Source organism: Condylura cristata, unplaced genomic scaffold (genome assembly GCF_000260355.1).
Source record: "Condylura cristata isolate star-nosed mole 26May11 unplaced genomic scaffold, ConCri1.0 scaffold00029, whole genome shotgun sequence".
NCBI classification, from domain to species: Eukaryota; Metazoa; Chordata; class Mammalia; order Eulipotyphla; family Talpidae; genus Condylura; species Condylura cristata.
The window spans coordinates 25,647,968-25,660,557 of NW_004567130.1; the positions used below are offsets into that span (position 1 = coordinate 25,647,968).

At 51.7% G+C, this 12,590-nt stretch overlaps 1 protein-coding gene across 1 annotated transcript in view; it reads left to right on the forward strand.

Moving 5' to 3' along the window:
- The first annotated feature begins 1,553 nt into the window (after nucleotides 1-1,553).
- CCDC63 (coiled-coil domain containing 63) overlaps nucleotides 1,554-12,590 on the forward strand; it is an 18,766-nt gene continuing 7,729 nt past the window's right edge. The window contains exons 1-6 of the mRNA XM_004690785.1: nucleotides 1,554-1,726; nucleotides 5,409-5,598; nucleotides 7,673-7,792; nucleotides 9,828-10,009; nucleotides 10,857-11,038; nucleotides 11,381-11,601. Coding sequence (XP_004690842.1) covers nucleotides 1,668-1,726; nucleotides 5,409-5,598; nucleotides 7,673-7,792; nucleotides 9,828-10,009; nucleotides 10,857-11,038; nucleotides 11,381-11,601 — 954 coding nt within the window. The 5' untranslated portion in view covers nucleotides 1,554-1,667. The remainder of the gene's footprint in view (nucleotides 1,727-5,408; nucleotides 5,599-7,672; nucleotides 7,793-9,827; nucleotides 10,010-10,856; nucleotides 11,039-11,380; nucleotides 11,602-12,590) is intronic.

Genomic DNA, 12,590 nt, shown 5'->3' on the forward strand with positions numbered 1-12,590 from the left:
TCACCTAGGTTCAAGTGCAGCAGGACACAGGGTTTCTCTGTGTGCAAAACCAAATTCCGTTATTAATCTGCTTGGACTAGCCATCATCACATGCCCATCCCTGAAATAATCACTCAGACCAGGGAGTGGGGTTTATGCAGATTGGCCAGGAATCTGGCCTTGCTTGGCCCTTCCAGACTTAAAAGTTCTAATCCTGAGGCTGGTGGGATGGGATCCTTACCAGGGGAGTAAAGATGAAGGCAGGCGGGGGGCTTCCTCTGGACAATTCAGGCTGTTGTTACAGGGAGAGAGGAATGCTGGGTAACACTCAGCCTTCATAAACATTCGTTACACTGGACCCCCTCACTCTGGCTCACATGGAACTGTGCACATACCAGCCGTTGTTAACTGAACGCTCACTATGTGCCTAGCTCAGGGCCTTACATGCTCAGCCTGTAAGGTAGCTTCTAGAATGTCTCCTGTTTCTAGACGAGGAAACCGAGACCCAGAGAGCTGAGGTAACTTGCCCAAAGAATAAGTGACTGGGGGAAAACTTGGACTGAGATCTGATGACTGACACAATTAACCCTCAATGTGGGGTGCAGCAGGACCCCGCGGTGGGTAGCCAAGCTATCATCTCTGCTTTAGGAATTTGTCCCAAAATCTTGGAGGGCAGTGGGAGGGGTGGTGAGGAGGAACTCACAGTTCTGCGGGGCTCCTGATAGTAACATTGTCATCCCTACCTGTAGGGCAGAAAAGCCTCACTCAAGTGATGACAAGATAATAAAAATAGCTCTCATTTAAAGGGGGAGGGGGCCCCCTGACAGTTGAAGTTGGGCACATTTTGCTTTAATCCCATCAGGTGACACATGGCCTGATGCCATTTGGACCTCTCTTCTCTGGGAACACGGGGCAGAGGGCCGCTGGCACGTTGGAGCCATCTGCCTGGCTCCTAATAATAAACCATGAGAGGAACGGGTTTCAGACAAACATGGCTTAGAAAGAAGCCTCTCGTCACACCCGGGCAGCCATCTGTGTGTGGTCCTTGGGTGCCAAGCCGTGGGCGGAAGGAGGGACTCGGGGGTGGGGAAGGGAGAAGGTGCCATCCGGTTTGCCCCACCAACTGGGGTGCTCACAAGTTCTCTTCCTCCCCCCTCATGGACAGGGCACTGCAGAGAGAGAGAGGACACCTCTGGCTTGGGCCTGCTGCCTACCGTGAGCAGAGGGAAGACACAATTCTGTCAAAATGCCGAAGGTAGGTCGTAACTCCTGCTCTCTGCATCCAGAGCACCCAGTTCCTCTCATCCAACGACAAATAGATGAGCAGCTGGGGGATCAGAGATGTCAAGGGACTCATCCAAGGTCACACAGCAGGGCTGCCTCTTTAGTATGCGTAGTGAGGCCCAGCTTCCTCTCCATCCAGGCAACCTGGGCGGGTTTTGCATGTAACAGATGAACAGTTGACGTCACTCAAGGATGACCGTCCACCTCCAGCCTGGCTCCACCCCTTCCACCTACCCGTTGTCCTGGAACTGGACACCTAACCCAAAGCTCAATGCCCCCACCGTCTTTCCCCACTGTAGAAGAACTGGAGAAAAGACTCCGAAAATTTTCCAGAACTTTCTGAGAAGGCCAAAGAGCAGCTGGCAGAGGCCGAGCTTCGGAAGCTGAGGCAGCAGTTCAAGAAGATGGTGGACAGTCGGAAGTCCTTTAACTTCCGCTCCCAGCAGAAGCTCAGCAGCCAGCTGTGAGTAACAGCGGGGCTCTACCCTGAGGGAACCTGGAGCAAACTTGGGGTTGGTATCACGGGGCTTGTCTTAGTCGACATACATGTGAAGCATGCACTGAGCTACATCCCCAAACTTGTCAGCCAGCATCCAAAGCGCTGGGACCTCTAGAGCAATCTTACCCCCGACCTCAAAGGCGGTTAAACTGAGAGCCCACCAGCGCTGTCCCCTGCCCTGCCACTGGGAGTCAGAGGGACCCGTGGGTCCTGAGACCCTTGGCCAAGATCAAAAAGAGGCCTGCAGAGACACCGTGAGGACTGACGGGAGTCAGTGTTCGTTGAATAGTGAAAGACTGGGGAGAGAGAGCTCCAGGGATACCCACCCTGTGGGCCTGAGCGAGGCTCTCGGAGATGCCAGGCTCCGTTTTAGGGCTAGGGCTCGAGACGAAGCCATTCAACTTTATTTACTGAGAAGTTCAGAGCGTGGACTTGACTTAAGTCTGTTTGTCTGACCAGCATGGGCCATTGGTGGTGTAAGAAATACCAGCTGCAGCGTGTGGCCGCAGGGCTGCGAGCGGCCCTGGGTGAACAGCTACCTGAGCCCGCAGGTCCAGTTTAGATCTGGCCTCAGGCTCTGTAACTTCTCTGCAACACCTAGCTTGGCAGGCTGGAAAGAGGGAGCACGGGCTGGAGGGAAATAGTGACAAGAGCAACAGGTCCGGAAATGTGTGGCACGGTGACCACAGTCACCAGGCCTGCTCGGCCTCTTGTGACCACAAAACAATGGAGATGGCAGAGCTCTGTCCTGTCCCTGGCTGGGACCCTTGCGTCTCTCCCTGGAGCACGGATGCTGAACCTGCTTGGGATCATTTCCGTGGAGAGGAGGGATCTATTATTGAATCTGCAGGGTCTCAGGAACGCCAAGGGGGAGGGCATCAGAGTCTATGGATTCAAACGAGAAAAACCACACGAGTTCCCATTTCTTTATATGTGTAGTGTTTCTTCTGTCTCTGAATCTCAACCATGGTGGCTGGGAGCAGGCTGCCTTAACTCTGGAGCTACCGAGGGCCACAGAGAGAGACTGTCCAATCCCAAATTCCCAGGAGAGGGAGAATCTGATTGGCTCTGCCAGGGTCAGCTGTCTACCCCTGGCCCAATGAGCTGTGGCCAAGTGACCAGGGTTATCAACCCAGGCTTCTGGCAATGCAGATGGGGCATTTCTGGAGAAGCAGAAGTTACTGGGTTGTGGGTACCCCAAGGGGCACTCCCTGCCCCGGTGTTCTCATGGAATCTGCAAGATAGAGCATTTGAAATTGGTTGCCCTAGAAATTGTGGTCTGCCTCATGTGCCTTGGGACTGAATATACAAACACTAAACAGGCTTTGTAGCTTCCCTCCAAGGGAATGTAATTCCTCGGCTACATCGATATGTTTACACAGGCAGACACTGCATTATTAGAAAGATAATCTTAGTTAGATGAGGCATGGAGTTCAGGTAGAGCAAGGGGCTTCTCTAGACCGTCCATGGATTCAACTCACTCAGAGCCACAGCTGCTTCCGATGGGATCTTCATGTGAGCTAGAAAAACCCTCCCTTGCTCAAGACTTTTTGCTGACATCTGTTGGGAAAAGACATTATGGAGGGGTGAGATTACGCTAAGACAGTAACACAAAGTGTAGTTGGCCAAGTCGGTTCTCCTTCCCCAGGTAGCTCTGCGCTTCCGTGGCTGTGCGGCCACAGCTGCACACCTGTGCCTGTCACCCTGCTCACTGTCTGCTGTGAGGGGCAGTGGGGATCCCCTTCTTTCTGATACATTCTAATACAGTTTTTCTTGAAGCTTATCATCATCTTACCCTATCCCAATCCATTTGATTTGGTTTCACTCTGATGGAATTGAAAAGGAGGTAGACTAAAGAATGGAGATTTTAGCTTCTTTGTGAGAAACATGAAAATGGCCAGAACTGGGGTGAGGTGCTTAGGGTGCGCTGCTTCAGGAGGTGCCTTTTCCCAGTGCTGACCCTGCATTGATCCTTCCCGAGAATTTGAGGGGCACCTGACTCTTCTTCCCCGCATCTCAGCCCTCTAGACAACAAACCTTTTGGCTCTCAGATCTCCTCTGGGAGCCTGGCTGATGAACCATCGTGCTCTCACTCTCTCTCCTTCCTAACAAAGGCCCCCTGGAGAGGGGCAGGGGAGGCGAGGTGGGGGTATCCCAGTTGCCAAGCTTGGAAGACAAGAAGAGCTAAAACTGGGAGTACTCTCTGGTTGCGTGTGTGCATGTGTGCGCACACACACACACGATGATTTACATTTGTAATTAATTAAATACATAAATTAAATATTTAGTTCTTTCAGTGCAGTAGCCACATTGAAATGGATGCAATGGGACGGAGTAGTAGAGAGCATTTCCGACAGCACTGCTTTAGAAACCAGGTCAGCAAACAGTGGCCCTTGGGCCAAGGCTGGCTCATTGCCTGTTTTGTAAATAAAGTTTTATTGGCACACACCCATGCCTCCTCATTGACAGGCAGCCCATGATCACTTTGTTGAGTGTTTGCAACAGAGACCACTGGGCCTATAAAGCCTAAACTATTTATTTTTTGGCACTTTTGGAAAAAAGTTCACAGAACTCTGTTCTAGAACATTCTGTGCTGTTCTAAGTGCTTCCTAAACTTGACTTTATCAGTCATTTAAGAATGATGTTACAGGCCCTCCCTGATGGCATAGCAGGTTACAGCACAGCACTGGGAAGCTGAAGCCGCTTAAGCATGAGTTCGATCCCCGCCTGCCCCGGAGGTGACCACAGGGCCCCGGCAGACCTCTCCTGACCCGCCCGCTGCTCCCCTCAGCAGTGTGCTTTGTTGATCTGCCTGTTCTGCTCCCTGCTCTGTCTCTGGTGAATCCTCTCACCCCCCGCATCTCTGGCCTGTACCCCAGTTCTATATGAATAAATAAATAAATCTTAAAAAAAAAAAAAGAATGATGTTACAGAGCAGGTTTTGACTCATTTGGTCCCAGGTAGGGGCCTGAGCATCTGTGTTTTTCTAAGCTTCCAAAGGACAGTGAGGCAGCTGGTCTACCCACCACACTGAGCAGCTGCATTAGGACACCCAGAATTTGCCAGAAACACAGCCTCTGTGCCATTTCCCATGCTCAGTTGTTGTGCAGTTGCCTGGATCATCTCTTTTTGAAATTCCTGTTTGCTCATGTCCCCACCTCCTCTTTCCTCTAGGGTAGACAGAGGGAGAGAAAGGAGGAGACATGTGCCAGCAATTTAATAAATCATTAGTATCCCATGTAGAGAAACTGGTAGGGGCTAGGGGTTAGAGCACATCTCCATGTTGACACAAAATTGAAAAATCCTGCCTGATGGGTTTGCCTTCATTACCAGAGATAATTGGCTGTAAAGTCTGGCAGGAAAGTGCACAATCAGACAAATGCCAGTGAGCCGCTGGCAAAGAGGACTTGGGGCTCCCACTATGTCTAGGTAATGAGTCTTGACAGGTACATTTGCAAATTGCTCCCTAGGAAAATAAATGACCGTCCAAAAGAGGTGGAGGGGTTGAAGTGGCTGGGAACTGGGTCACAGGTGACCTGACTTCTAGACCTAGAGCCAAGACCTTTGACAAGTCCCTGCTTCTTGCGCAGGTAGGATCAAGGTAGACTGGAGACTCAAGGTTAATCACAGGCTGCTTTCCCCACAGCAAGGAAATCAAGACCCTTCAGGAGGAGCAAGATGAACTCACCCTGCTTTTGAGTCTCATCAATTCCTCAAAGAACTTGGATCTGAATGACAAAAACTATGTGGAACTGCGCTTTCTGATGCAAACCAAGGAGGACTACGAGGCTCTGATTAAATCCATGAAAGTGCTGCTGGCAGAACTGGATGGGAAGGTGTGATTTTTCTCTTGAAGGGTTAACCAGCACACAGAGCAAGGGGAAGGAGTGGTGGAAGTCCAGATGATGCTTTCCCACCCCCCAGCGTGGCCTCTTCCCACACCCTTCCCTCCTTAACTTGTCTCACTGAGGCTTCAGAAGACTTTTTTTCCCCAAACAGGATAAGACTTTTCCCACCTCAGGGCCTTTGCACATGCTCCACTCTCCTGGCTTCTCGTCCTTGAAGTCTCCAGTTAAGCGTGACTTCTTGGGGAGCCTTTTCAAATGCCTTCCTCCCAGTTTATAGTAAATCGCCACCCCACCTCCACCCCATATTAGTTAGGTTCCTGCCAGGAATCAATTGAACTTTGGTTAGGTGCTTTGAGAAGAGTTTAATGAAGGGACAATTTATCGGGTATGAGCATGAATCGGGACACTGAAGCAACTGGAGGGTGAGCAGCAGTGCTGGAGTAGGAAGGAGGGCGCCTTCCCTCCTTCACTCTTTGCTGTTACTAGTCATGTACAGCCAAGTACACACATCTTAAGGATATGACTTGATGGATTTTTACACATAAGAGGTTCTTGAATATGTCACTTCATTCAATATTGTATTATTACCGATGAGCTGATTAATGAGAAGAAAACCAAACAATCCTGATCTCCCTTGAACAAAGCTATGTTTTCAAGGGCCACGTTTTGTTATATATCGTTTTGCTTGAAGTTGCAGTTTCCAAGAAACTGCTGATGACCTTGGACTTAGTGCAAGTCCAAGATCAAGATATATAGAACATTTCCAAGATCAAGATATATAGAACATTTGAGCATGCCCCCCCTTCCTCCAGAGGTCTCCGTGGTTGTGTTCCACGAACCACCCCCAAGGAACCTGATCTCTCGAATCACGGGTTCATTTTGCCTGCAGACAGAAGGGCACATAAATAGCCCCTTCCCATCCTTGTCTCCACGTCTGGTTTCTTGCATTTACTACTGTGACACCTCTACAATCCTGAAATGAAACTCATAAATGATAGTAACTTTTACCTCTTGAATTGATTCTTTCCAATCAATGCCCTAGCTATAACAGAGAAAGAAATGACATTTATTTATACTGAAATTGTATGTATTTCGAGAGAACATTCTGGCCTGACTTATCTAGAACACTGCCAGCAAACTGTTTCTGCAGAGAGACAGAGAGTAAATATTTTGGCTTTGCAGGTCACATAGTCTGCATCGCAGTCACCCCACTCAGCCACAGCAAGTAGGAAGGCAGCCAGAGATGGTGCCTAAAGCATGCTTGCAGCTGTGTGCCAATAAAACTTTATTTATACAAACAGGCAGTGAGCCAGAGAGGATGGAGGGCCAGTTTTCAGACCCTGGAGAGAGAGATGTCACCAGAGGCAGAATCACTGAGGATTCCATCCTGCAGACTGGGGCTGGAGTCTGCAACCCCAGGGCCAGGTTGTGCTGGTGAAATGACTTTTTAAATGGAGACAAATTCTTGGAAAAATTTCAGACACATCAAAGAATGTTCTGATTTATTCTTGGATAATTGTCTGTTAAATGGAGTGACAAATACCCTGGGTTTATATGTTAAAGACAGGTTGATTTTAGGTACAGAAAATTCTAAAGCGGGCTTTCACTGCACCATCTCCAGAGGGACTTTGAAGAGTCACAAGGGCGGGGGTTAGCCCCTAGAGACCTAACACTGCATCGGGGCTTCTCCTTACCTACCCCTAAGGGCTGCTGACTCTGTCTCCAGCGTCCCCTCCTCCACACCACTGCAGCGCCAAAGAATTTCCAACAGGTTACAGAGGGCTCCTCGGGACCCGATGCCACTTCTAGTGGACACTGTGGATTTAGGGTAAGCTGGCATTTATTTCCGCAGGTGCGTGAACTTCACATGCACAGATGAGACTAAACCCAACCTGGCTAAGTTGAATTCAGCATCCCGGAGAGAAATCAAAATTCCATTTACAGAAAAAGAAAGAACAATGTACTTTTGGGATTAGCACACTTGAGTCAGTGAACTGTAGTAGCATTTCTGTCCATACAGATGTTAACACAGATGGGTTATCTCTCTCTCTCTCTCTTTCAGATTGTTCAAATGGAAAAAAAAATTCTGAGCCAAAGACAGATCTTCTCCAAAATACAGGAGGCCAACAACCCCCAGAAACTGCAAAAGCAGATCCACATTTTGGAAACCCGTTTAAATCTCGTACGTGAGGTCTTCCCTGCACATGTCTGTGGAGCAAGTAGCAGAATGTAGCTGCTCTGTTGGTTGACTAAGAGGTGCACTGGTAGTCACCCCACGGCCAGGCGGCCTTTTGGAACTCACCACTCACCCTCTGTCCCCCTCATTCTTGTTGGCCCATAGCTTTCCAGGGAGCCTTTCTTTTTTTTTTTTTAAAGATTTATTTATTTGTGCATACAGAGCTGGGGTACAGGCCAGAGGCTTGGGGCGGCGAGAGGCCTCACCAGAGACAGAGTGGGGAGCAGAACAGGTAGATCGACGAAGTACACTGCTGAGGGGAGCAGCGGGCGGGTCAGGAGGGGTCTGCCGCGCCCTGTGGTCACCTCCGGGGCAGGCGGGGATCGAACTCATGCGGAAGTGGCTTTAGATTGTCAGTGCTGCGCTCTAACCCGCTGCGCCCCCAGGGAGGGCTGGGTTTTTATATTTCTTTATAATTTTCTTTCTCCAAGGCCGTGGTAGTAGCCGCTCTTTCATTTCCGAGAGGTGTGACTTTTGCAGCTCAAACTAGTCCCCCTCTTCCCCTTCCCGCCTCATCTGTCTGTGCCTTAGTTTATTAGCTGCCTCTAAGGTTATTTTAGGGCCCCGGAGGGTCCCAAGACCTAAAGTCTCTGCCACCTACTCACTGGAACCTGAAAATATTCCCTCTGAGGCAGAGGACAGGGGATAGCATAGCAGGTCAGTAGCTTTGGGGCTAAATTCACCTAAGAGCAAATGACTAGTGGCTGGTGTCTTTCTAAGGCGAGGGGAGGTTGCAAAAATAGAGTCAGAACCGGGCGCAGTGGCTCCCTTCTGTGGTGTTGCTGCTCGGGACTCGCCCTAGAAGAAACTCGGCTGGGATTGGGCCAGGACGCGACAGCCCCAGATCCAAAACGCAAGGAGGCGCCGCTCACTCTCAGGCTCGCGGGCCGCAGACACCCAGAGCCAGGGCCTCCTTAATCTCGCCCTGCAGAAACCCACCTCTCCTCACAACAGGCTTTGAAAATCTCTCCTGCGACCTCTCCCCTTACCCGAAGGAATATGCGTGTGTGTGTTTAATTTCAGTGTTTATGATACACTTCTCTCATGTTTGTTAGGACACATTTAGGAAGACATACAAAAGGGAGTGAGCCCATGAACACCCGCGGCTTACACTGACTAATTGTTCACATTTTGCTGTGTTTGTTTCACCCTTCCCCCCTACTATTTTAAGGAAAACTCCAGACACTGACGTTTCACCCGTTCATACCTGAGCATGCCCGTTTAAAAGTTAAACGTTTTCTCTCAAACCATGAGATCACGGTCCCATCTTACAAAACCAGTGTCGCCTGGTTACCATCTCTCTAGCTCGCCCCCAAAGGACTTTAAAAGCTGGATCCGATCAAGGATCCTATTGACGTGAGGTCTCAGGTTTCTTTAATCTAGAACAGTGGTTGTCAATCAAGGCAAATCTTGCCCCCAAAGGAAACATTTCTGGTCGTGGCTGTGTGGTGGCCTGGGTGCCACTGCCACCTGGTGCCTCGTGAACATCTTCCCAAGCACCGCAGCCCCCAGCACGAAGCATTATACAGCACAGGTGCCAGGGGTGCTGCCTTTGGACATGGGTGCCAGGTAGTAAGCTGAGAGCCAGAGCTGAGATTCAAACTACAGTGCTCTGGATGACCCCAGCCCGACTCTGGGCACCATCAGCATGTGGGGAGTGGGGCTCAGCAGCCCTGTAGAAAGCGCCCCTTTAGGATGTCGCTGATGGCTTCCTCGCGGTGTCATTTATCTTGTTTCTCTCTCCGGGAATCGCCGATTCTGGAAGCTCGGTAAACCCGGTCTGACTCAGTTGCCAAAGGTCATCCAGACAGCTGGTGGCCAACTTGAGCTCTCAGCCAGCACTCCAACCCCTGTCCTGTGGCCGGGGGTGGGAAGTGGCGGCGGGGGGTGGGGGGAGACTTCCAAACCTCTGGCCACCTTCTGGGAGCTTGTCTCATGCCCCAGGAGCGAGCCCTGCTCTGAGGCACGGCCCTCCCCTCAGGTCACCACTCACTTTAACAAGATGCTGGCCACCAATGCGAAGCTCCGGAAGGAGATTGAGGACCTTCGGTATGAGAAGGCTGCTTATGACCACGTCTACCAGCAGCTCCACCAGCGCCTGCTGATGCAGAAGAAAACCATGAACTTGGCCATTGAGCAATCCGCTCAGGCCTACGACCAGAGGTGGGCTAGGGGGAGGCCCTGGGCCGAGACGTGCTGTTGCTTCGCTTTCTCCCGAGTGTCTGGCTTCCCACTGCCGGCCACCCTGTCCTCTGTGCTTCTGTGTTGAGAAACCTTCCATCACCACCATCATAACTCGAAGCACTGACTGTGCCATGCACGGCGCCAGGTGCTTTGGGTATTATTTCAATGCTCACAACTGTCGTTGGAGTTTATCCCCAGGTGACAGAGCAGGACATGGGTGCTAAGTAGTAAGCTGAGAGCCAGTAAATGGTGATCGGATAGAGCTGAGATTCAAACGACAATGTGCTAGCATCTCCTCCGGGCACCCTCTGGGGTGTCTCTCGGGCTCGGCTATCTCCTGGCTTCACACTCACTGGGGCTAGAGGCCTCCAGCTTAGTTGTGGAGAACCGCAGGTTTGGGAATCAGCAAGATCTGGGTTTGAATCTTGCCTCCACCACTACTACATCGTTGTAGTAGTGAGCGGTAAATAATATATGGACATCAGGGAGTGGCTGGGACATAGTAAATGACAAGATGGTGGTGATAGTGGTGATGGAGATAGTGATGATGATTGATGTGATGAACACGTTCACGATGACGACGGTCAGGATGATGGTGGTGACGGTGAGGGCAATGGCGGTGGTGGTGGATCGTTGAAGGGAGGTGAGCTCAGGCTTGCAACTCCTGTCAGTCATGTAAGGAAGGTGGTTCTACTCCCAGAAACCTCCACGATGAGAAGAAATAATGGCCACTGACCGGGCTGGAAGTATTTAGAACGGGTGGGGTAAGAGTCAGAGAAGAGACGAGTTTTCAGACACCCGGACTCTGTGCTTGGACTCTGCTCAGGCTGGAAGCCATGGCTCGGATGGCCGCCCTGAAGGACCGCCAGCAGAAGGACATCTCCCAGTACAACCTGGAGATCCGCGAGCTGGAGCGCGTCTACAACCACGAGACTAAGCTCAAATCCTTCCTGCTGGTCAAGCTGAACGATCGCATAGAGTTTGAGGAACAGGCCAGAAGAGAAGGAGGTACGCTTTCTAGGCTCCTCTCCATTCTCACGCTCTCCCCTCGCGCCTCAAGGAGCCCAAGTCTCCCTGTAATAAGCCAAATTTAGCAAATGACAAGTTTAGATTTCCTTTTGTCTGATTCCTCCTAAAAGCTCCCTGGGGAGCAGGGTGGGTCGCAGAGGCCGGCGCACAGCAAATGCTTCCTGGAGAAGGTGGGGGCTAGGAGCCGGGGTCTCGCCCGGCGTCTGGGGGCGTCCCCTGCCCCCTTTCATCCCCCTGCCACCCCTCGCCCCCTCAAGGCAGCGTAACCTGGAGCTGCTCAGAGTGGCTCCTCTCAGACTCAGGCGCTGGGGTCTTTTCTAGCCCTCAAAGCCATGAAGCACGGGAAGAAGAACAAGGGTGAGAGCTCGGAGAGCTACGAGGTGGCACACCTGCGGCTGCTCAAGCTGTCCCAGAACAGAAACCTGCACCAGCTCATCGAGGACTTTCTAGCCAAGGAGGAGAAGAACTTTGCTCGGTTCACGTACGTCACGGAGCTCAACAATGACATGGAGATGATGCTCAAGAAGACCCAGAAGATCCAGGTCGGGGAGCCCATCATTTCCCAGCCTGGGGCCCACCTGCGCCCACAGCAGCCCTCCCCAAAGTGGGTTCCCTGGGACACAACTTGAGCTGCTCTGGAGAAAAAAGGGGCCTCAAGATCAAGCCCTTCAGGAAACATTTTGTTCTCCCAGAGTGCCCCCCTCACTTTAGTCTTGCTGAATTTTTGTAAAGAGTTATTTTTATTTATGTATGCACATACAAATTGGGGTGCAGGCCAGAGTTGCCGAGGGTGAGAAGATTCACCAGAGACAGAGCAGGGGCCCAGAATAGGCCGATGGACTCAAACACCCCGCTGAGGGGAGCCGCAGGAGGGACAGGAGAGGTCTGCCTGCCGCGCCACGTGGGTCCCTCCTGGCGGGCAGTGAACTCGGCTGCAGCGGCTGCGGTAGCGGATGCCGAGACTTAACCCCGCACCACCAGGGGCGAGCACGCACCCCGGAGGCTCTCCTCCCGCCCACTACTCCCCCCGCTGCACTGGCTCAGCCAGAGGACAAGACGCCCCTTGACCTCTCGAGGGCTCAGTGGGAGAGGAGGTGGGCAGGTCTGGGGGACTCCGAGTGTGGTGGGTGGGGAGCACACTCGCTGCCCTCTCCTCCCCTCTGGGAGGGGTTCCCGTGGGCGGCCACTCCCCGCGGCCCCACAGCCGAGGCCCCGGGAAGTGGTTCCAAAAATGACATTGATCTTGCCAACTTGCTCGAACTTGGTTCAGGTTTAAAATGGCCGAGTGGGACTCTAGCACCTGTCTTCAGCTCCACCTAGAGCGACAGGCGGGTCAGAGGTGCTAAGGGGCTGAATCCGCCTTCATGCTTGTCTTGCTGAGTCTTCCAAATCGTCAAATGATTAATTGCCAACATGTAAACGTCAGGTTGTCCCAGGTAAAAGTCAAAGTGTTTGGTTTCTCTTGGTAAATGAATCTAAAAACGGTGGCCCGCCTTCCCCTGGGAGGCTGGGAACCTCCACCCCCCCCAGG